Here is a 26,569-nt window from a genome sequence, read left to right on the forward strand (position 1 = left end):
TCTGAAGCGGAGATGCCGGGCTACATCAGGTCCAGTTTTCTAGTAGTGCACATACCAGCACTGTTTAGCTCTTCCAGGAAACCCAGCCGGTGTCAAGGTACTAATCAGCCATCATGACAGAATCACCCTGTATAGGTGAGGTGCCTCCAGAAGTGGCATGACGGCCCTTTATGAAGTGCGGCCCACGTTTGGATCCATGCATGCTGTCACTGCACCAATCTGTGAAGTGGCTGTCCCTCTCAGTTTACTGCCATTCTTTGATTTGTTCTGAGTTCCCCTGCTTCCTGCTTTAAATCTTTAAAATCTTTTTCAACTTGATTGTCCCTTGTGGCTGGAGCAGCTTGCCATATTGTGACAACCAGTTCTTGTTTTTGCACTGTTCCTTTTTTACACACTTTCTCTGTTGTGGGCTGCAAATCTGTTGTGCCTTTTACTGTTACTATGTTTGTTTTTGCTCTTTTGGCCACTCTCTATATTTTCCTATTTCTGTTTTGTTTGTGGCTTTTCTGATTCTTGTAGGTGCAGGGCTACAACCAACCCACCCCAGTACACAAAATTTAATGATTGCTTTTATTAATTTGCTTGTTTTGGAATGCTTCAGCAGTCATCAAGACTTTCTCTGTTTTGGGGGGTAAAAAGAAGTAAGTAAATTAAGTAAGTAAATTTTATTTATAAAGCACTCTTAAAACAACTTACGTTGACCAAAGTGCTGTACATCGAACAAGCATACATAAGACATTATGTTAAAAAATAAAACCAAATAAAAATATGTGAGAGAAAATAAAACAGATAAAAATAGACTAAATAATTATAATTAGCACGGCTCCTCACTGTTCAAATGCCAGCTTGTAAAGGTATGTTTTTAGGAGTGATTTAAAAACAGCAGCTGAAGGTGCTTGTCGAATAGTAGGAGGTAGAGTGTTCCATAGCCTCGGAGCATAAACTGCAAATGCACGATCACCTTTTAGCTTCAAACAAGCCCTAGGAACAGTCAACAAGTTCTGAGTGGCTGATCTCAAAGATCGCTGTGTGATTGCGGGAGAAAGCATACGCCGGGGCTTGACCATTAAGCGCTTTAAAAACAAATAAAAGCACTTTAAACTGAATCCTGTGTTGAACATGAGGCATGGACAGGTGTAATATGGTTTCTTTTCTTGGTATTAGTCAGTAACCTTGCTGCTGCATTCTGGACTACCTGTAAGCGCCGCAATAGAGACTGATTAATCCCTATATACAGAGAATTACAGTAGTGACACAGAGGTGTCATTTAACAACATGGGGAATATATAAGATTAGAGAATACAAAATAAATAAGACAAAAATCCTTATAAATCAGTCAAGATTACTATGGAGGATTGAGATGTTGCCTGGAAGAAGAGTGTTTTTGTTGCCACACACAGCAAAGAGCTTGGTTGTAGGGACAAAACATGCTCCAAGTTTCTTGTTTGGAGACTTGCAGAAGTATCCACATGATAAAATCACACATTAGAGGACTACATGCCATCAAACTATTTAGAAGGTATCCCAGGAGAGTACTTTTTATTTATTTAACCCTGTGCCTGGAGTTACATAGATTCTACTGAAACTTTAACCGGATCTGAGTTCCATAGACAACAGACCCATAGACAAATAAAGCCGTTTGGTCATATCAGGAGGAATGCACCCCAATAAAAAAGGTTATAGAGAAAAGAGCCTAATTCAAACTGCCCAACATTTTAGAAGGATTTTTAAGCCAGCTACTAGTCGTTACATAACCAACAAAAAACAACATCATAATTATTATGTATTTCTACATATTTATGTAACGTAATATGGGTTTACTTAGTACAAGTTGACTTAAAGTGTGACTTAAATACCCTCTAGTGGTATCACTAAGTACAGACTCTATACACAGTTCAATGTTCAATGCAAACATTCGGGCAGGCCAGGCCAAATAATAATTGTGGTAAAAAAAAAATACACTCACTGTCCATTTTATCAGCTCTACTTACCATATAGAAGCACTTTGTAGTTCTACAATTACTGACTGTAGTCCATCTATTTCTCTACATACTTTTTTAGCCTGCTTTCACCCTGTTCTTCAATGGTCAGGACCCCCACAGAGCAGGTATTATTTAGGTGGTGGATCATTCTCAGCACTGCAGTGACACTGACATGGTGGTGGTGTGTTAGTGTGTGTTGTGCTGGTATGAGTGGATCAGACACAGCCACGCTGCTGGAGTTTTTAAATACCGTGTCCACTCACTGTCCACTCTATTAGACACTCCTACCTAGTTGGTCCAGCTTGTAGATGTAAAGTCAGAGATGATCGCTCATCTATTGCTGCTGTTTGAGTCGGTCATCTTCTAGACCTTCATCAGTGGTCACAGGACGCTGCTCATGGGGTGCTGTTGGCTGGATGTTTTTGGTTGGTGTACTATATTCAGTCCAGCAGTCACAATGAGATGTTAAAAACTCCAGCAGCGATGCTGTGTCTTATCCACTCATACCAGCACAACACACACTAACACACCACCACCATGTCAGTGTCACTGCAGTGCTGAGAATGATCCACCATCCAAATAATACCTACTCTGTGGTGGTCCTGTGGGGGTCCTGACCATTGAAGAACAGGGTGAAAGCAGGCTAAAAAGTATGTAGAGAAACAGATGGACTACAGTCAGTAATTGTAGAACTACAAAGTGCTTCTATATGGTAAGTGGAGCTGATAAAATGGACAGTGAGTGTAGAAACAAGGAGGTGGTCATAATGCTATGCCTAATCGGTGTACGTCCTAACAAGTTAATTAAGGTCAGTGGAATATTACGCTAGCCCAGTGTTGATCAGGATGAAGCGGTAGATGAAAACACAATTAAATGACTAGCGATAATGCTTGTAACCAACACATCAATGTACCTATTCCAGGTTCTACACTTAAGGTCAAACCCATGTAGTAAGTCTTCAGATCATCAGATGCTGAAAGTGGAAATGTTAACCTCTTAATTCGGTGCAGATGTGCTGATGTGGGAGGAGCAGACATACCTTCTTAGCTTTGGTCTTCTTCTCATATGTGTCAGAAAGAGTCTTCTTCTTTGCCTGCATGGCAGCTTTGGAGAAAAGCTCCTCAAACTCCTTAGTGTCAATGATATCTGGCTCCTCCAAAGAACCCCAAAGCGTGTTATTGCTGAAAAAGATACACGCCAGCTCTATCAGTGTACAATCATGAGGTGTGCAATATTTCAGATGACATTAGAGCAACTGCTTGTGACAGAGAGAAGAAAGATTATACAGAACAGAATAAGCAGGGCTGGAAACACTGAGGCGAGCTCTTTCCTCCAGGCTATAAACAATGATTTGCTTTTTTCGTGAAAGCGTCACCCCGAGTTTATTTGTACTTTGCAAGATGAGGTGAGATAATTCTGCTTAGCGTGAATCTTAAAAGCAACACTTCTGAGTACTGAACAGAAAGTAGGAAACCAAAATTTGTCCCAGGTGTGTTAACGATTCAAGTGTTTTTCCTCAAGCATTGCTTTTGTCAGCATAGACCCACTGTCTCCTCCGAAACGACTGCGTCATTAAGGATGAGAGGTATTTGATTTTGCCTGTTGCTCAGTAACATGGTCAATACAAACAGCTGTCTGTTCAGGAGCAGAGGGGAATCTTACAGTGACCTTACCGGCTTTTACTGTCTTTATTTTCCACTCCTTTCCAAAAAGGGAAAAGTTACCAGATACAAATGCCGAGGGGTCGGTATAGTAGAAATCTGACTTGGTAGGACAGTTTTTTGTAGAACTGGTTTGTTGTATGATTTCTTGTTATCAAGGCAAAATTATCATTATTATTATTTATTAGGATTATAACGTCATGTTTTACACTTTTGGTTACATTCATGAAACGGTAGTCACTCATTACACAAGGTTCATCAGTTCACAAAGTTATATTGAACACAGTCCTGGAAAATTTAGTGTCTGCAATTCACCTCACTTGCATGTCTTTGGACTGTGGGAGGAAACCGGAGCAACCAGAGTAAACCCACGCAGACATGGGGAGAACATGCAAACTCCACAAAGAAAGGAGCCGGACTGCTCCACCTGGGAATTAAACCCAGGACCTTCTTGCTATGAGATTACAGTGCTACCCCATATGGACATACACTGATCAGCCACCTCCTTGTTTCTACACTCACTGTTCATTTTATCAGCTCCACTTACCATATAGAAGCACTTTGTAGTTCTACAATTACTGACTGTTTCTCTACATACTTTTTTAGCCTGCTTTCACCCTGTTCTTCAATGGTCAGGACCCCCACAGGACCACTACAGAGCAGGTATTATTTGGGTGGTGGATCATTCTCAGCACTGCAGTGACACTGACATGGTGGTGGTGTGTTAGTGTGTGTTGAGCTGGTATGAGTGGATCAGACACAGCTGCGCTGCTGGAGTTTTTAAATACCGTGTCCACTCACTGTCCACTCTATCAGACACTCCTACCTAGTTGGTCCACCTTGTAGATGTAAAGTCAGAGACGATCGCTCATCTATTGCTGCTGTTTGAGTTAGTCATCTTCTAGACCTTCATCAGTGGTCGCAGGACGCTGCCCACGGGGCGCTGTTGGCTGGATATATTTTTGGTTAATGGACTATACTCAGTCCAGCAGTGACAGTGAGGTGTTTAAAAACTCCAGCAGCGCTGCTGTGTCTGATCCACTCATACCAGCATAACACACACTAACACACCACCACCATGTCAGTGTCACTGCAGTGCTGAGAATGATCCACCACCTAAATAATACCTGCTCTGTAGTGGTCCTGTGGGGGTCCTGACCATTGAAGTACAGCATGAAAGGGGGCTAACAAAGCATGCAGAGAAACAGATGGACTACAGTCAGTAATTGTAGAACTACAAAGTGCTTTTATACAGTAAGTGGAGCTGATAAAATGGACAATGTGTGTATAACCAAGGAGGTGGTTTTAATGTTATGGCTGATCAGTGTATAGTGTACAGTCAGTGTTTTGAAGTGTTTTTTTAATGGTCAAGAACTTGTATAAGAGACAATAGAAAGATAATGTTTAAACACTCCTGAATGGTCAATTCTGAAAAGTAAATCTTTTGCTCAAACAGAATTTAGCATTTTGTCATGTTATTCCTGCTAAGGCATGTTTGTTTGTAACTGTTTCTATTATAGCAACTCCTAAGAAAGGCTGAATTCAATATTGCTGTCTACTGTCTACATTAGTTCACTTTATTGATAAAAAATGCACTATGTTGTCACAATAAGTGGTTTAGGATTGACCCTGTCATCAATTTTTATACATTGGTGTTTTTTATGTTTGGTGTGCTTTTTTTAAAAGTAGTTTTAGACTAGCATCTTATTGGTTACAAAGAATTAAACGACTATGTTAAGCCTTGATCTCAATTCATTTTAGTTTCACCCACTGAGACGTCTGTACTTCTGTAAGTCTCTGACCCGCACTGACCACAATTCAATAACCTAAACATAACACAGCACAAATAATGAGCCACCTTGATGTTAAGCAAAGCACTGGTAAGATGTGTTGGATTTAGTCAAGGTTAGGTTTAGAAATTAGGTTTTAACAAAAAATAAAAGGGGTAAGAAGTCAGTCACGGATAAAATAACACAGCAATCAACCGTGTTGCCAGTGACTCAGTGAAAGACAAGCTAGAGTAGTCTGAAGCATTTAGGGGCCTCATTTCTCAGCAGTGTTACTGTTGTGTTTTTCTTTACTTTGCAGCAGCAATTAGCCCCTGAGTTTAAATAGCTGTAATGGACTTTTTCTTTCTATTTCCCAAAGTGATGGTGTTCTCTTGGAGTTCAAACATTTACCCTTCTTCTTTTAAAGGCTTCTTTGTGAGGGACCATTGTTATTCTGTATAACATGAGTGCAAACACTCCAGTCCTAATGGCCCAGTTTACAGACTTCTCAAGGCTAAAGACACCAGTAATTAATTATCGGGGAAAGCACCTTCAGGACTGGAGTTATGCACCGCTTTTATATAACGTTAGTTAGTGTACAATCGCTGACCAGAAGTATGGACACAATGGGCTGGAAATAATTCTTTGTGATTTTTAGTCTGAATTGTCCTATAGATACCTAGCCGCTAGATGCACAAACCAGTGCATTGTAGTGCCGGTCCCAAGCCCGGATAAAATAGGGAGGGTTGTGTGAGGAAGGGCATCCGGCGTAAAAATTGTGCCAAATCGATGCACGGATCGTGATCCGCCGAGAGCCGACCCCGCAACCGAACGGGACAAACGCCAAGGAAAAGAAGAAGAAGAAGGTTGACATGATAACAAGTAATTGCTGCAGATTAATCAGCTGCACGTTCATGTACCCCAACCTAAAAGTAGCTCATTGGATCAAAAATGTTTGCTCCTCTAGTCAAAGACATTAAGGCCTGGCTCACAACAGACATTTATGCTGTTATGCTGTTATGCTGCACACATTACAAAGGCATGGCTGCGGAATAAAAGGGTACGGGTACTGGACTGGCCTGCCTGCAGTCCTGACCTGTTCCCAATAGAGAAAGTGTGAAGAATTTTTTAAACGAAAAATGTGACAACGACGACCCTGTACTGTTGCACATCTTAAGACGTGTTTGCAGGAAGAATGGGACAAAATAAAAGCTGAGACACTAAATCACTTGGTATCCTTGGTGCCGAAACGTCTTTTAAGTGTGGTGAAAAGGAATGGCAACATTACAAAGTGGTGAATGCTTTACTGTCCCAACTTTTTTTGGAATGTGTTGCAGGCCTGAAATGCAGCAATGGATATTTATTAATAAATGAAATGAACAAAACATGAAATATCTCAGGTTTATCCTGTCTGCAATGCAAATAAAAGTCAAAGTAAATGTAAGAAACTCTGTGTTTTTTTTAATATTTGCATTTTCCATGCTTTCTCAACTTTTTCTGATTTGGGGTTGTAGTTTAGTTTCGAAGCAATTACTCTAGCATTGATAGCTAACTTGAGAATCTCATTTCACCTCAATGCTTCTGAAATGATTAAGGACTATAAGGGACTGAGAATTTTACTGTTATAAACGACTATTCTCCTATACCGGCTCTCCAGGCCCTTTGGTTGTTTACTTTGGTTGTTGGTTGTTTAAACTACTGCATTTTCCTTCATAACTGCTAGAACTAGGTGTGGAGAGCAAATACACATTTTGTATTTTACACACTGTTAAACTAAAACACAAAGACAAAATAGTTGCTTACTTGTTTTCTTGAATCTGAATCCTTGTCCAGTACAGAGGCTTCATGGGACATGTCGGTTCTACAGCTGGTTTGCGAGGAGATGCTTCCATTACCTGGCCAAAAGTGGGCAAAGGTGGAGGTGGACCAAACCCTGGCATGGGTGGAGGTGGAGGTGGGAGCCCAGGCATGCCAGGTAGAGGGGGTGGTGGAGGTGGGGCTCCAGGAAGGGGTGGTGGCGGTGGTGGTGCAGGTCCGAATCCGGGTAAAGGAGGCGGGGGTGGTGGCGGTGGAGGTCCGAATCCGGGTAAAGGAGGCGGGGGTGGTGGCGGTGGAGGTCCGAATCCAGGTAAAGGAGGCGGAGGTGGTGGAGGCGGTGGTGGTGCAGATCCAGGAAGGGGTGGAGGTGGCGGTGGAGGCGGTGGTGGTGGAGCACCTGGAGCTGAGGCTGGTGAACTTTTTGATTGGTTTGGCAGAGGAGGTGGGGGAGGAGGAGCTCCAGGTACAACCCCAAGATTCGTGGTGATGGAGTCGAGGTCGAGCCTTTTTGGAAGATTCTGGATAGGCTTAGTCTGTTCCGTATCGCCCTCTGGAGTCTTGATGAAAGTTTCACGGTCAGTCTGGATGCAAACGTTGCGATATGTTTTGAGGGATGTATCATCTTCAGTGGAGACGCAGGCATCTTGGACTTTGCGCGGCACCCGGAACGTGCCTCGGCCTTGCTGGATTTCGGAGATGGTTTCCTCCAGACGGGACACAGCCACGGCATGTTCTCCACGCAGCTGGAAGACCTTGAGCTCGAAGTCAGCCTGGGTTTGAAAACAAGAGAATATTTAACAGATATTATCATTACTGTGTAGTGAATGAAAGTTAAACTATTTATTCATCAATTGGGCTTTCATATGCACTCTATAGATGACAGGAACTTCAATGACAAACTGCTTAGCTGTCCATTATTTTTTTTGTTTATGCATTTTCTCCCCTTTTTCTCCCGACTTTAGTGCATCCAATTGCCCGATTGCATCATCCTTCCTCTCCACCAATGCCGATCCCCGCTCTGATTGAGGAGAACGAAGCTAACCCACGACCCCTCCGACACGTGGGCCACAGCCGTGTGCATTTTTTCACCTGCACTAGGCGAGTGCTAATGTGGATCAGCCGTGTGTACGGAGAGACACACCTTGATCAACACACTCCTTCCCCGCCCCTGTGCAGGCACCATCAATCAGCCCGCAGAGGTTGTAGTTGCATCAGTTATGAGGAGACCCTATCCGGCTTACTACTACCCCACCCCTATATGAACAACAGGCCAATCGTTGTTCAGCCCAGCCGGATTGCAGAGCTGAGATTCAATATGATGTATTTGAGATCCCAGCTCCGGTGTGCTAGCGTGTGTTTTATGTGTTTAATAGTGTTCTAAATTTCGATAAAACTGCATGCGTGGTATAAGTTTGATAAGTTTAAAACCTCGATCAATCAGCCAGCATCGATCGTGACCGCACCAGTCATTTACATTTTCATTTACATTTTCAGCATTTAGCAGACGCTTTTATCCAAAGCGACTTACACAGTGAGTGGAACACAATGAGCAATTGAGGGTTAAGGGCCTTGCTCAGGGACCCAACAGTGGCAACTTGGTGGTGGCGGGGCTTGAACCAGCAACCTTCTGTTTACTAGTCCAGTACCTTAACCATTGAGCTATCACTGTCATTAATGAGAGACCCCATCCGGCTTAGTCCCGCCCATCTGAACAACAGGCCAATCATTGTTCATGTGCCGCTCAGCCTTAGCCGTCAGGCAGAGCTGAGATTCGATACGATGTATTCGAGATCCAGCTCTGGTTCCAGCGTGTATTTTTACCGCTGCGCCACCTGAGCGGCTGCCACAGGTTTTTACAATATTTCATTTTAGTCTAATAATTTTGAAGTAATTAATTTAACAATCATTAAACCATAAAAAGTACTTTGTAATATGACATGTATGCTTACTTAATTACAGAACCTCCGGAAGTTGTGTAGGCACCGTGTAAACAGAAGTTGTGTATGAAGCGTGTTTTCCTGCGTGACTCGATGCGTAAATCAGACGACAATATTACGTTTTGTTATTTTTTATTTTTAAAGTTACTTTTTTTTTTTACTCCTTTTTTCTCCCACTTTAGCACATCCAATTTCTACCCGTCAATCATCCTCTCACTAATGCTGGTCCCTGCTCCTGATTGGGGAGGACGAGGCTGCTCCACACCCCTCCAAAATATGCACAGCAATCGAACATCTTATCACCTACACTTGACGAGTGCAGTGCAGTACAGCGCTGTGCACGGAGAGCCACACCCCCTACCGCACTCCTTCCCCATCTCCGTGTAGGAGCCACAAACCAGCCAGCAGAGGTCGTAATCGCACTGTCTGAGAGAGAGTCCCAATCCAGCTTTTAGTCCCGTTCCTTATCTGAACAACAGGCCAATCGTTGTTCATATAGCCACTCAGCCTCAGCCGGCAAGGCAGAGCCGAGATTCGATACGATGTATTCAAGATCTCAGCGCTTTACCGCTGCGCCACCTGAGTGGCTAAAGTTACTTCTAAAGTCGGAACAAACGGTTGCTTGTAAATTTTAATTGCATATGCTGTCATGAAAATGAACACCAACGGAGAAATAACGTAAATATTCGGATACACGAATACCAATGCTGGCTGCCAAAATGCAGAGCCAAACATCACATTAAAGATGATTAACAATGAATGATTAGTGATGATTTGTCATCAATAACTTTGATAAATATTTTTTTTTTTTTTATTAAATTAATGTTAGTCCTGTTGAGTTTAATATTAGTTCTGTTACAGTTTAATATTTGATTTGAACTGTTAAATTAAAGAATTGTATTTTGAAAAATCTATTTTACTGTGTTTTTATTTAGTTGTATAAGACCTAAGAAGGCTAAAGGACTCTAGATCTAAGACCTTTTCAGGATTTATCAATAATGCCTCCTGATGTAGCTGTGGCAGGGGTCGCAGCCTACTTGGCCACTGAAAAAGGGGGTCGAGACCCGGAAAAGGTTGGGAAACAGTAGAGCTTTGGGCTACCAGTCAGAAGATTGTGAGTTTAAATTCAGGTTCTGCTATGCAGCCACTGTTGGGTCCTTAGACAAGGCCCTTAACCCTGCCTGCATTGTACTGTACTTGTGTGTATGTATATATGACAACATAAAGGCATTCTTCTTATTCTTTTACAGATTGCATTACCTGTTACCTATTCATCTGCTTATCAAAGGTTTAAAGCAGGTGTATCTGACTTCTCTATAAATTTCCTAGTTTTACATTACCACTGTCCCAACTTAGTTGAAATGCACTAGCACTTGCATTAGTAAATAATGTATATTTTACAGGCAGCGTCTGGGATCTGAATAGAGGTGCTACTGGCCGGCCCGGGTATCTACACAGAAATGATGTGTAGACTATGTCTAGGAGAAGGGGGATGCCCTGAGATAGCTTGGCACCCTGCCCAGGGTGTTCCTGTCTTGTGCCAAGTGTTTCCCAATGAATGAAAAAATGTATATTCACAATAAAAGTGAATGAGGTAGAACTAACTATCTCTTCTTCATGCTGTTTTCAATCAAGCACCTCTTAAACACATCAGTCTTTTAAAACACACTTACTTATCTAAAGAGATTCCTAAGTTTAAGGATGCACATCAAGGAATTAAACGAAACGCACTGTTGAATTGTCTTAAATAGTAGAACACAGATCCAGCATCTTGACTAACAACTACAGACTTCATTTTATAATTGACCCATTTCAGCCATGAAAGCAAACACAAAATATTTTGGTCTGGATAAAATGCAAAGAAAACAACTGAGACGTCCACATGTTTTTTGTTATAATGTGGTCCACACTGAACTCGTTTCTGTCCTTCACTACTTGACTTGTCAGTCCTAAATTGATTCAGCCTGTCACAAACAAGATGCTACGATATAAAACACATTGCACATTTCTGGATGAGGAAACATTAATCATTCTCCAGACGACATGAAAATCATTGGATTTGCATGAAATAATATCGATGATAAACAACATATTGTTTGACTTTCCTGTAATAGCCAATTCATTTAAAACATGTTTAAAACATCCCACCTCAATGCATTACTCAAACACACTGTAAATCTTGCTGATGTATATACATAACTGTATTATTAAGTACACTGGTACCTTGTAAGTCAATGTTTCCTAAACTCAAAATCTTTGAAACTTAACGCCCTTCGTTGAGAAATGTGTATCCTTAAACTCAACGTTTCCCTTAAACTCAACGTGTGTGTGACTGCTGCAATGGATACAATTCACAAAGCAAAAGGTAGGAAACACCCTGGACAGATCGCCAGTCCATTGCAGGGCACACACACACATATTCACACCTTTATTTAGTATTTTAGTATCTCCAGTTAACCTGACTGCATGTTTTTGGACCAGAGCACCTGGAGGAAACCCACACAGACACAGGGAGAACATGCAAACTTTACACAGAAAGGACATGGACAGCTTTACCAGGGAATAAAACCCAGGACCTACCCACCAAGCCACCGTGCGGCCAAAGAAATAAACATATTTTGGGAAAGGGCCTATGTGTGCTTGCTTTAACATGCACCACGACCTGCCTGGTGCTCAGCACCTGTATAAGTAAGTAAGCTGTAATGGTTTAATAGCTTCATGAAACATAACACCAGGTAATTCCAGTAGCTCACTTTGCAACGTGGTCTTGTAACTATACTGCTTTTCCTAAATGACTAAGACTCATTTCCAGAGTGTGGTACTCAGTGTATGTCTTTCACAATAACTGACTCAGGGTATTTGTGGTGATTGTTGTCATGTTCAACCTATAAGATTCTGCCTATAAGATACAAGCCATCCCCCCTTCCCCATTTAAATACTGTATTGGAAAGATGTATCAAGGACTTGAGTAGTTGCTCTGTCAGCACTGAACTGAAACAATGCATAACTTAGTATGCCCATGGCTGGCAGTAAAGCTTTTTAATTGGTCATGGCTGGCATCAACACTCTGGCAAAACGTTCAAGTAAACCAGACCTGCAGATTAAACCTTTTTTTATTTCATTGTTATCAAGCGCTATAATCTGGTCGCGGTTGGTTGTTTCACTGGGATACATTGGACACATGGCAGGAAAACCCTGGACAGGATCCTTTGCAGAGCTTTAATCATGTCCTATCTCAGACATAGCCAATCATGTCTCTGTAGACACACAGCGCTCCATAGCACAGCTGAGATCCGAGTTCAGGGGATAGCCACGCCACCCTTAGTCTAATAATGTAGAAATAGAAAAAATAATTTGGAACAAACAAATTTGATCTTAGAGGGCCACTGTGCACAAAAAAATCCTGGGTTTATTTCCATGTGGAGCAGTCTGGTTCCATTCTGTGTGGAGTTACCATGTTCTCCTCTTGTCTGTGTGGGATTTCTCTGGGTGCTCTGGTTTCCTCCCACAATCCAAAGACATGCAGTCAGGTTAATTGCAGCTCCTAAAGTCCCCCTAAGGTGTGAGTGTTTGCCCTGTGATGGACTGGTGATTTGTCCTGGCTGTTTCCTGTCTTTCGCCCAGTGAATCGGACTCACTACGACCATAAATAGTATAATGTGGTGGTAAAACAGATCTTAAGTGTATAAAAACTTATATACTAAATATAACTGTATATTCAGTATGTTATATTTAGTAACATTATATGGATAATCAGGTCATTCAACAATGTAAAACATCCAAACCAGACACATTTGTGAATTTGGCTTATCTCTGCTTGTCTGCTTTTCTACTGATTTTCTGGCTAAATGATTTTATCCAATGCAACTTTAAAAAAGGGGGCATCTACAAGTTCCACCAGCCGAGCTAAAACAAATCAATCAATTAAAAAATAAACAAAAGGACTCAGCTCATACATGCAGTGATTTTATTCACTGAAAAGAACAGAAAAAAATGCTTGATGGACATGGTCATTTCTGTGTATATGCTGACATCTAGTGCCAACTAAACAAACTACAATATAAAATCATTCAAAACTGCAAACAAGTGAAGTACAGAGAGGAGCTACTTACATTTAGCTTTTCCAGCTCCTCTTTTTGTTCTCTCTTTAGCTGAAAAAGTGCAGCCTGATGCTCTAGAATGAGAAGTAAACAGATTTTTACATTCCATTTTCCAAAGACAGCACAATGCAGAAATAAACAAATGTACTTAATTTATTTAAACGATTGATTCTTATTTATTTATGTTTTCATATATTATATTTTATAAGTTTTTACACACAATGAGTGGCTTATTTGTTAAACTTTAATTAAGTGTGGGTATTTTTACATCTGGCATTAAACCAGCACAGCATTCCACAATACCAGCAGCCAAACATGGTGTTGGTAGTGTGATGATGTAGTTCAGGTCCTGGGCAACTAGTCATAATTTAATTGTTTAGTATTGCTTGCCTGCAACACACTCAAAGACAGTTGGGACACAGACATGCTTACCACTGTTACATCTCCTTTCTCATTAATTACACTTTTTTACTTTGATTAATTTGATTTAATTATACAATGCCCTCTGAGGGTCCTACACTGCCGGAGATTTATGCAGATTTCCTTGTCTACCATCTAATTATTATTTGTACTTATTATTTGCAATCTTGCACTGAGAAATATTTTGTTGTTGTTGTTAACTGATTGACAATGTTCTCACCCATCTTTGGGGAATCTGTCTCATATACTTAATCATGATACCCTCATCTGATACAAAGTCAGCTGTTAATAATTTAAAACTGGAATATTATATAAATGCTCCACTTTTATTCTGCCTTTATAATTTACTTACATATACATTAAACAATTTATCTTTGTAACTTTGTCAGTTTAATAAGGGTTAATGACCATTAACAAACCACAGATTCTTGTTGTATTGCATTTAATGGGGTTTGTAATTTCAATTGTCAAAATCTTTTTAGGCTTTTTAGGAATGTGCACGCTTCAGTTTAAGTCTAAACATAACATTTACAACCACATGCCAGTAATAGCAGGGTGTGGAATTAGTGCTGATTGCTCTTTATCGTGCATGTTTACTCTTCTTTTGAAACCACACCAGTGTAATATATGACATGCAGTTTTTCACACGGACATTTTCAGTAAAACTGGTTTTGCCTTGTTATCTCTAATTAAATAAAAATAAATGCTGCAAGTAATGCTTCACTGTACACTCTAAAGTACTCGGAACTCTAATGTCTGTCATACAAATGTAGCTTTAAAAGAAAATGTAAACTGCAAATACATACAGGTAAAGATATGAAAGATAAATAATCTCTAAAAAGAGGTGATCCTAGGATACAGAGTTTAATAAAGTTTTGGAAGTAAACATGATATTAATTTTCTTTATATTGGGTTGATTTTCAGTAATGATGTCCAAACCTGCCAAGACTAAATTTGATGAGAGTGACAAGATGGTTAAAGGATGCTGATTTATTACCTAATTAAAAATTGCATTTGTTTGCAGAAGTAGCTAGGTACACAATTCTCAAGCCAACTCTGCCAATCAAAGATGCCAGTGTTATCAGGTCATTGCATACACCTTTACACTACCCATCTTTTTTGGTTTTACTTAGCAGGCTAGCTAGCAAATTGGGCAGAAGTGAACTATTAAAATGCAGAAATAAACAGAAACGTCTTAATTTATATGAAAAGTTCATTAAAAAAAGTACCCATTTCTGATTGGTTGGCAAGTATTCCTATTAACTATAAATCAACTTTCAATCAATTTTTATGTCCTTAAACAAATACTACTATAATGGACTTAATGAGAACAATGAATATACATAAGAGTAATATCATATCCACATCATATCGTGTTCTCATTTTGCTTTCACGCTGCTGAACTAGAATCATTCTGTTTAAAAAGCACAAACTGTAGGAGCTATGAAAGACAGCAAAGTAAGCATTGAGAAAGCAGCAAAATAATACAGCAGCAGTTACAATTTAACCTAGGCATAGACTCCTAGGTGGTGCAGAGGTCTATTTCATTAGCCCACCACTTCTGAGATTTGAACCCGATCGAGCTATTGGCTATGTCTGGGGAAGGTGGCCAATGCCCTGGTATCCTGTTCAGGATATTCCTGCCTTGCGCCCAGAGTTTCCCGCTGCAACCCTGACCTAGATAAAGCTGGGTTAGCTATGGAGAAACTCAAGAGGCTGCAAAGAGCCCTGACCTAAACCCCACTGAACACTTTTTGGATGAACTCAAACATTGATTTCCAGTCATGTGTTCTCATCCTACATCAGTGCCTGATCACAAATGCACTAAATGGGCACCAATTTCCACAGACACACTCCAAATTTTTGTGGATTACCTACTCAAAAAAGGAAGTGAAAAAGTGGTGGTGGGGTTGGGGGTGAAGGAATAGTATGTCAAATGAGCCCATGGTCAAGTCTTACCATACGTGTAGCCATATAATGTATGTATGAAATGAATCATTTGACTTTCTTTCATAGAACTAAATCTAACAAAACATGTTTGAATCAGAAGTTCTTCTGATTTCGAGTTGGTGGTTGGATGGAGGTCACTGAACAAACTCACAACCATACTTGACAACTCATCACACCCCCTCCATGACCTGCTAGTCAGACAGCGGAGCACTTTCAGCAACAGACTCATCCAACTCCGCTGTAACAAGGAACAGTACAGGAGATCGTTTGTACCAGCAGCGATCACGCTGTATAACACTTCACTGGTTCGGGACATCATCGGACGCTGAGCTACTATCAGGATAGACTCATGGAGCATGATCTAACACTTTACAACAGTTTAGTATATTACATAACTCATCTGCCAGTATTTAGCAATGTGCTATGTCCTGCAGTGTAATACTGTCTAAATCTTGCCCTAGAGGTTGTTGTAAAACACTAAAACCTAAATACAGCTAGAGGCAGATTGTTTGCATCTACTTTCAAAGCTTAATTGGCTTTGAAATTTAAACTCTTCTTGTGTTTCGGGTTAGAATTTCATATTAGTTTTATTTTTTAACCTTACTTTCATTCCTTTGCATCGTTTCAGGTTGTTTACTGGACTTGAACTGTGTAAATGTCAATAATAACTGTAAATATTAATGTGTTCTAAAACTTTTGACTGATAGTGTATGTGAATTATTTTCTACTTTGCAGCAGCTTAGGATTCGACTGCAGTAAAAAGTAAATTTTAAAAGGAAAAAAATGCTGGTTGCAGGAGTCAAGAGAAGTTAGGAAAGTGTATACGTCTGTAAGTTTAACATTAATACCGACCTGCTTCAGTGTAACGGAGGCCCACTTTTTCTTCCCCATCCTGAGGCTTGGGTGGAGGCCACTGGGCCACAAGTTTCCCAGGTGTCCTGTCCCCATTGTCTGTTGGAGAAGTGGTCCCAGTCTGAAATTTGAAAATAGAAAAAAAATTATTTTAAGCAATCAGGTTTTCCACAAATATAAAGTTTAATCTTGTTTCATAATCGTACACATAGAATCTGATCACTGTATTAATAATCATCGCTTCAGAGTTCTTTGTTTTTCTTCATTGTCAGTTGATTTAAGCTGACAATGAAAGCTGCTCCCTTATCCAGGGGTTGCCACATCAGATCAACCTGTCCGCATACCTGACCTGGCATAGGTTTATGTCGAATGCCCTTCCTGTCGCAACTCTCCTTATTGTATCCGAGCTTGGGGCCGGCAGTGAGAGTGCCCCAGCTGGTGCACCTCCAAATGGCCAGGCTGATCGTCCATCCACACTTTCTCAGACATACCCAATCTTGTCTGTGTAGATGCCTGACCGATCAATAGCACTGCTGAGATTCGAACCCAGAGTGCCCCCAGAGTACTAGATTCTGTACAGTAATTTAATTTTCTTCAAAGCGGCCATGGACAATGTATGTATTGTTATTCTATACAGAACACAGCTGTTAAGCATCCGGCTAAACTGCAACTCAAACACATTCTGAAGTGGTTTGCAATCAGACTGAAATAAGTTTTGAAACACTTAAATCTTGAACTTTCAAAACTAAAGGTGCTAGTAAAGATTTATAATATTAGTACCGTAGGAACATGCTTGATTCCTTAAAAATGTCTCAGTTTGTTATTCTTTGTAATTTTTTTGGGTGCTATAATGATGGAATAATTTCACACAAAAGTAAACGTTTCTAATCCTGAGAAATTATTACATTTTTGTTGTTAGTGTCAGGGTGGCACAGCTGTAAGACACGCTAGCACTCCAGAGCTGACATCTCAAACTCATCAGTTTAAATCTTAGTTTTGCCAGCAGAAGGATGGCACTTATCCACCAATTTAATCTATCCATCCATCCATCCATCCATCCATCCATCCAGCCAGCCAGCCAGCCATTCATCCATCTACTATCAATCAATCTATCTATCTATCCATCCATTATCTATCTATCTATCCATCCATTATCTATCCATCCATCTATCTATCTATCTATCTATCTATCTATCTATCTATCTATCTATCTATCTATCTATCTATCTATCTATCTATCCATCCATCCATCCATCCATCCATCCATCCATCCATCCATCCATCCATCCATCCATCCACTATCTATCCATCCATTATCTATCTATCTATCCATCCATTATCTATCTATCTATCTATCTATCTATCTATCTATCTATCTATCTATCTATCTATCTATCTATCCATCCATCCATCCATCCATCCATCCATCCATCCATCCATCCATCCATCCATCCACTATCTATCTATCTATCTATCTATCTATCTATCTATCTATCTATCTATCTATTAGGGCTGTCAAACGATTAAAATTTTTAATCGCGATTAATCTCAGAATTTCATATAGTTAATCGCGATTAATCGCATTAAATAAAATCTGTGTAAATGTTATAGAAAACAAGGTTTTTTAAGTGAAATGTGAAAAGTGGACGTTTCTACACGAAGTGAGTGTGTTTTGACCCTTTTGGGGCTTCCATAGTTCATGGACTAGCGTGCTTGACTCCGGTATTCAGTGCCGTAACAGATTAAGTTAATAAAGTGTTTTGCTCCCGACAACTTGTGAATATACCGTGTATTTATTTCTTTATTATGCAAGTGCATCCCTACGACGCTCAGTTATATTATTTTAACAAACCGCAAATGAACAACGGTGGCAAGTCCGACATTAAAACGTTGGTTCTACCAGTCAAGTCTCAACATGAACTACAATTTGCGTTAACGGCACTATTTTTTTTAATCGCGTTAAATTGAGATTGCGTTAATGCGTTATTATCGCGTTAACTTCGACAGCCCTACTATCTATCTATCTATCTATCTATCTATCTATCTATCTATCTATCTATCTATCTATCTACCTATCCATCCATCCATCCATCCATCCATCCACTATCAATCAATCTATCTATCCATCCATTATCTATCCATCCATCCATCCATCCATCTACTATCAATCAATCTATCTATCCATCCATTATCTATCTATCCATCCATCCATCCATCCATCCATCCATCTACTATCAATTAATCTATCTATCCATCCATTACCTATCTATCTATCCATCCATCCATCCATCCATCCATCCATCCATCCATCCATTATCTATCTATCCATCCATCCATCCACTATCTATCTATCTATCTATCTATCTATCTATCTATCTATCTATCTATCTATCTACCTACCTACCTACCTACCTACCTATCTACCTATCCATCCATCCATCCATCCATCCATCTACTATCAATCAATCTATCTATCCATCCATTATCTATCTATCCATCCATCCATCCATCCATCCATCCATCTACTATCAATCAATCTATCTATCCATCCATTATCTATCCATCCATCCATCCATCCATCCATCCATTATCTATCTATCCATCCATCTATCCATCCATTATCTATCTATCTATCTATCTATCTATCTATCTATCTATCTATCTATCTATCTATCTATCTATCTATCTATCCATCCATCCATCCATCCATCCATCCATCCATCCATCCATCCATCCACTATCAATCAATCTATCTATCCATCCATTATCTATCCATCCATTATCCATCCATCCATCCATCCATCCATCCATCCATCTATCTATCCATCCATTATCTATCCATCCACTATCTATCTATCTATCTATCTATCTATCTATCTATCTATCTATCTATCTATCTATCTATCCATCCATCCATCCATCCATCCATCCATCCATCCATCCATCCATCCATCCATCCATCTATCTACTATCAATCAATCTATCCATCCATTATCTATCTATCTATCTATCTATCTATCTATCTATCTATCTATCTATCTATCTATCTATCTATCTATCTATCTATCTATCTATCTATCTATCTATCCATTATCTATCTATCTATCTATCTATCTATCTATCTATCCATCCATCCATCCATCCATCCATCCATCCATCCATCCATTATCTATCTATCTATCTATCTATCTATCTATCTATCTATCTATCTATCTATCTATCTATCTATCCATCCATCCATCCATCCATCCATCCATCCATCCATCCATCCATCTACTATCAATCAATCTATCTATCCATCTATTATCTATCCATCCATTATCTATCCATCCATCCATCCATCCATCCACTATCTATCTATCTATCTATCTATCTATCTATCTATCTATCTATCTATCTATCTATCTATCTATCTATCCATCCATCCATCCATCCATCCATCCATCCATCCATCCATCCGTTATCTATCTATCTATCTGTCTGTCCGTCCGTCCGTCCGTCCGTCCGTCCGTCCGTCCGTCCACTTCTATCTTTTAAAGATATAATTTAGCATTTAATTCTTTAGCAACTTCATTCTGTTACATGTAATACTGTTGGAGTGATACATACTTTGACTTCTACTGGACTTGTCTTGTCAATGCTGGTTGCTTTGCTTGGACTTTTCTCAAATATGGACCTGAGAATGTCTCGGTCGTTTTGTATTTTCTTCTTGACAGCAACTACGTCCACTGACTGCTCCAACGAGTCCTTCTTAAGAGTCTTGAAACTGGAATATTTTAAAGCATCACCTGTGCTAACATTATTTGCTATCCCCTTGTCTCCAGCATCATTTTGCTCCTTTTCAGGACTCTCTTCTTTCTGAACCTCATCAAAGTTTAACATTCGCCGCCACTGATTCTTGGGATCGGCTACATCCTTGGTCACGGTTCCCTTTTTGTTTGCCGAGGCGCTGGCTAGATTTTGTAAGGATTTGCCTTTGTTGACGTGCTGTTTCAGGCTTAGCAATGCTCGGTCGGTGTCCCTTTGCTTGATCTCAGACACAGTCTCTCTTTCTTCCCCCACAGCTCCCTTCTTTAGTACTCGTAATCCACTGAACAAGGCTGGCAACTGGAAGGGCTCCTTGGTTGTTGATGTAGTGAGTGATCTGGCTGAGGGAGTGGAAGAAGGAGATGTGATGGCTTGCTTGGTAGTGGCTGTGCATTGAGTGCTGCCTTGTGAAGTAGAAATGGCACTTGGTACAGAGTCAGTTAAAGACTCTTTCTTGTCTTCTGATAAAATATTGTTTACAGTGCTGCTACTTGGATGAGAAGGTGAGCCTGGTGAGGTAGGGCCTGTAGAGTTGCGGGATTCTGAACTGGTAAAACTTGTGTCTTTAACCAAAGGCTCTGCAAGTAGTGGATCTGTTTTCCAACTTCTTTCTTTTGGAGAACTTAAATTCTTTGAATGCAATAAGGAGTCCAAGATATTTCCAACAAGTGCCGGTTCAGTTTTATACTGGGAGCCGTTGTTTAGTACTGGACTCTTAACCTCAGGCACATCTGATTCCAGATCTACAGCTATATCTTTTCCACTGTCCAAATAAGAAGACCCCAAATGGCTTTTAGATGTGTTACTTATTAGGTCTAAAGAAGAATCCAGTCTGTCAAGTGTCCCAGTAGACATTATTAGAACTGAAGGGTCATGAACAGATGGCTCTAAATCACCTCTGTTTCTAAGCACCTGCAATGTCAGATCTACTCCAGAGACAACACTTTCTTTATCATAATGGGCCACATGATCCCAATCAGCTTTAACAGTCTCTTTATCTTTATAAATAAACTCAGATTTTTCTGTAGGCAGGTGATCCCAGTTACGTGTTACAGACCCTTCATCCTTATTAAGAATCTCAGATTTTTCTGTAGGCGAGTGATCCCAGTTACGTTCGGCAGTGTAGTCATCCCTGTAAACAGACGGGGAATTTTCTTTTGACAGGATGCTTTTCCCACCTCCTTCTTCATTTTCCTCATCACTGTAGGTCTCCACTCTGGTTACCTGCACCAGATCTGGGTCAGCCATGATTTTAGATAAACGTGAAAAAGGTCTTCTCCAAGTGGGAAAGGTAAAACTCTGTGGATTCTCCTCTTTAGTGGACTCGACCTCCGATGATGTAACCGTTCTCACCAAAGTAGTTCCTTCATATTCTGAAGTCTTAACTCTTGGAAATTTCTCTTCAACAACTGAGCTGTAATTAATATTACCATGGTTAAGAGGGTGTGGATTTGACTCCTCCTCAGGCAGAGTACGGAACGATGTCAGGACTGCATTTGTCCCTGCTTGCTGCTGTGAGTCTGTCCTCAAAAACACAGAAGAGGACAGAACCCTGTGGAGGATTGATTCAGATGGGTTCTTATCACTTTCCATGATAAGAGATCATTGAACAGGTTACTTAATCCACTTAAAGTACAACTGGGAAATGACTCCTGTGTATTCAGTTCATGTCACGCAGAAAACATGTTTATCCCTGCATCCACCAGTATGTTCTTATGTTTTATTTGGTTGAACAAATGCAAATACAATGTTTTTGCTTAGCCTGAAGTTTGATCCCCATTGCAATTACTCAGTGTCCTTTTGGCAGTAAAGGTTGAATTTAAACTGTACTTTTCCACAGCATGTGTTTTGGCTCCTCCAGCAGAGAGTTATTCCAGTGTTACAGGTTTTTGGCAATGTGCAGTGTTTAATTTTCTTATGTTGTTGTATGTTGGTAGTGACTTAAGAGTCCAAAAAAGAAGTCAGAACTACTTACAGTATAAAACACTGCTCAGTTATAAGCTATGCTTCTTTTTGTGGTTTGTCCTCAGTGTGGTTTGTAGTTCCATGTCTCCTTCATTCTCTTAACAGTGTTCGAGAGCTTGTACGTGTTTAAAAAAAGTTCAGAGCTGCTTTTGTGAAAATCACCCAGGTTTGGTCTAGAGTCACACGGGTTTACCCATGCTCCGGTTCCGCCCTCCCTTATTTTCCCCACGCCCTGCTCCCTGAGAAGGAACCTTACTGGCAGGTGTCCTATTACTTAAATCACTTCCTCATAATGGCGGTGAGTACAGCCTGCCCCTTTATCTCTCTCTCTCTCTCTCTCTCTCTCTCTCTCTCTCTCTCTCTCTCTCTCTCTCAGTCTTACTCTCTGTTATAATCTCAAGGATCAGGTGGAATGGGAGGTGCTGGTTAACTCTGCACAGCATTACGCCACCAGTTACAAGCCAGTCTGGATAAGTCACTAAAACCACGCCTCTGTCTTTCCACTGCAACAGTTAGTGAACTGCCAGCAAAGCTGTGTTTTAAAGTTTAGAAGAACAGGGTATTTAAATTCTTGAACAGAAGAGCAGGGTTCTTTAACCACAGTCAGTCTGTTTTATTTTCCAGTGCTAAATACTTCATAGTGTAATGACCATACATTTCCTATCAATTTCTCAACACTACATTACCAAAACATTTAAGTTTAAGTTTCAATTTAAACCTGAGAGTCCAGTAAGATGGGGCTTGATTACATCTCGATAACTTTTTATTTAGTTCCCCAAAGTTGTACTAAATACTTCACCACATTCCATTCAAGAGTTCCAAAGCTCTGTGCTTAGGCCACAGGCATGCAGCCATCAAAACCTGGCAGTTCTTCTACAATCATCACAAAATTAAAGCTCTTAAAATCTTAATGCATGGAAAAGTAGAAGAAAATGATATGAAAAACTATGATACATCTAATACCACTCATGTATTTTAGGAATAAACAGCTAAAAGGCTTAAGCCTTGCAGTATACAGTTAAACCCTAGACTAATACACACATTATGTAGGGGATTAAAAACTTATTTTTAGGGCAGACAAAGAAGCTGCTCCTTTGTTAGAACAATTTTTGCATTTTGTGCATTTGAAGCATTTAGCAGACACTTTTATCCAAAGTGACTTACAATTATGACTGAACACGATTTGAGCAATTGAGGGTTAGAGGCCTTGCTCAGGGGCCCAGCAGTATCAACTTGGTGGTGGTAGGGCTTGATCCGGCAGCCTCCTTTTTATAATTTATTTATAAATTATTTAGTGGCAGACTATAAAAACTTGTTAGCAATGTATAGTTGTATGTTTGTGAAGAGGATTAAAGCCACTACAAAAATGTACACAGCATTATGCAACAATTTGGTCCACAATTTCTATTTATTTAATAAATAAGATAAAAAATGAATATTAAATGTGTTTTCATTTTTGCCAGTCCCATTTCCTTTCCTGATAATGCTGCACTTACAGACAGTTGTGTGTACAGATGTTTTGAGACCTGAAATGGATGGCTCAGAGTGACATTCTTTACATGTGCAAAACAATAACCCACTCAACTTTTACACTGTAATGCTTGTCTAATGAATGCAGTCAGTCTAGTACTATACAGTACATAGTCCTATGCAAAAAATTGGATCCCCCAGTAACGTTACATGTTTTGTTCATTTTTTAAGTAAAGTCTATTCATTTGCACTGCTGTGTAATAAAATGTGCCACACCTTTAACCAGGGGTGTCTACACTTTCGCATATGACTGTATCAGCATAGTCAATTAAAATAATGTTACATAATTAGCAAGCCATTCAGTGCTTGGGTGGTGTATCAGTCTATTATGCTAGCTCACCACCACAGATCGGGTTTGAATCTTAGCTATGTAATTGGCCGGCCAGATGTCTACACAGACTTGATTGTCTGAATCTTTTAAATTTAACAGTACACGAAGCAGACCCAAAGCACGCTAGTGACCAATAAGAATTTGTCTTGCCTTATTAATATTTAAATTGAAAATTGTTGATATAACTTTTTATGTAAATATTTTTATTAGGACCGCAACAATCTGTTGGATGGCCATAGCTATATACAGTATTATATTTCTGCCTTGCACCCAGCGTTTCCCAGTAAAGTAAATACATAATATATCGTTACCTTTTTCATATATTAATAATACCAATCAACCCATTGTTAGTGAATTTAAGACAATGCCAATCAACTCATTATCAGTGAATTTAGGATAGGCAAATAGCCCTCACAATAACCATTAAATCCTGAGCCAAAAACAAACAACATTCTGATCATTCCAGCTGAAACCTACACAACTAAAGTCACCTGATGGTTACTTCATTAACCCTGGACTGACCCATTTTTCTAAATCTAAATCAAGCTGGCAATCAGCTTTTGAACTAGCAAAGCAATTTTACTTTCCAAAACCATGTACTCCATGTCCATGTACTTCACTTCTAACCTTGTTCATTTAAAACATGATACTGTTGCCCTATTGTCTGACAATCAATGAAAACATAAGTGCATCAGTGCTTGGGTGTGATGTTCACACCCAAATGAAGCATGTCATTGTTTTACCAGTTTGGCAAACTCAAGACGCCCTTCTGTGATCTAGAAACACCAGACACAAAGGGATGTGCGCCAAGAAAACAACTTCAGATTCATTTTAGACACAATGTTTTTTCAAGTCAAAGCCCAAAAGTCAGGCTTTGATTTCTCCACTAGGACATGTAGCTAACAAATAATAACAAAAAATCTCCTGCATAAATACACACATGCTTAGGGCAATCGGTAGTAGCTCCAATAGGCCTGGCTGCATGTCTGGAAACTGGAGCATTCAAAGGAAACCCTAATGGACACAGCACCATGCACCATGTTGCACCATGCCACCCTTGAAGAAAGACACTTACTATATAAATGATGAGAACATGGAAATCTCCTGGAACTTTATCATCCTTGTTTTACAATTTGTATAATGACACCACTATTTAGACCACTATTATATGGTTTTAAACCAAATACAAATATCATCCATTCAAAAGGAGTCAACCGCTTCAAAATCCTGTTTAAAATTCATATGACATATGCCCTATACAAATTTATTTCAGATGCATTCAACATTAAGACAACAAAACAATGACATCACACCATATAAAAGTGTAAAGGTTACCTGCCACCACCCAAACTCAACTTTTGTAATGCAACGCTTATTGTTAATCCAGCAACTTCCTGAATCCAATCCAAATTACCTCCATCAAATCTGGCTTTAAATCAGTACTACCACCAAGAAACTTGGGGCATCACCTTAATGACCATCTTGGCTGTAATGATTGGTATTATATATAATAGTTAACACTGCTGCTATACTGCTACTGGTCAGCTAATACTGCTATTGGCCAGCAGGGTATCAACACAGACATAATTAATGGTTGGAGGGAAAGGGGGTGTGGCTGAAGCTCTGCAATGAATTGACACCCTGTCTAGAGTTTCCTAGTGAACCCATATGCCTTGACCCTCACCAGGATAAAGCAAATATTAAAAACAAACTTGTTTGTCCAGCACATCCCACAGATGCTCAATTAGATTGAGATTTGGGGAATTTGGAGGCCAAGTCAACACCTCAAACTCGTTGTTGTGCTCCTCAAACCATTCCTGAACCATTTTTGCCTTGTGGCAGGGCGCATTATCCTGAGGCCACAGCCATCAGAGGAAACCGTTTTCATGAAAGGGTGAACATGGTCTGCAACAATGCTTAGGTAGGTGGAACGTGTCAAAGTAACATCCACATGGATGGCAGGACACAAGGTTTCCCAGCAGAACATTGCCCAAAGCATCACACTGCCTCCGCCGGCTTGCCTTCTTCCCATAGTGCATCCTGGTGCCATGTGTTCCCCAGGTAGGCGACACACATGCACTCGGCCATCCACGTGATGTAAAAGAAAACGTGATTCATCAGACCAGGCCACCTTCTTCCATTGCTCCGTGGTCCAGTTCTGATGCTCACGTCCCCATTGTTGGCGCTTGTTGGCGCTGTCGGCGGTGGACAGGGGTCAGCATGGGTACCCTAGCTCATCTGTTGGATAGGACCACACGGGCACCAATCCATCGCAGGACTTTGGCCATCCCCGCTAAGACAGCCAATTATGTCTGTGATTGAGTGGTGGGCTAGTGAAACAGAGTAACAGACCACTACTCCACCTTGTTCTTTATACTGAATGCATCTTAAATAAATTTGCATAAGGCATACTAGCACATGAATTTAAAACATGATTTTGAAACTGT

At 40.1% G+C, this 26,569-nt stretch overlaps 1 protein-coding gene across 1 annotated transcript in view; it reads right to left on the reverse strand.

Moving 5' to 3' along the window:
* LOC134325657 (formin-like) overlaps nt 1–26,569 on the reverse strand; it is a 102,310-nt gene that overhangs the window by 61,784 nt on the left and 13,957 nt on the right. Inside the window, exons 3-6 of the mRNA XM_063007903.1 lie at nt 16,490–16,610; nt 13,280–13,341; nt 7,216–8,000; nt 3,022–3,163 (exon numbers count right to left, since the gene is read on the reverse strand). Coding sequence (XP_062863973.1) covers nt 3,022–3,163; nt 7,216–8,000; nt 13,280–13,341; nt 16,490–16,610 — 1,110 coding nt within the window. The remainder of the gene's footprint in view (nt 1–3,021; nt 3,164–7,215; nt 8,001–13,279; nt 13,342–16,489; nt 16,611–26,569) is intronic.

Source organism: Trichomycterus rosablanca, chromosome 13, assembly GCF_030014385.1.
Source record: "Trichomycterus rosablanca isolate fTriRos1 chromosome 13, fTriRos1.hap1, whole genome shotgun sequence".
Taxonomy (NCBI): Eukaryota; Metazoa; Chordata; class Actinopteri; order Siluriformes; family Trichomycteridae; genus Trichomycterus; species Trichomycterus rosablanca.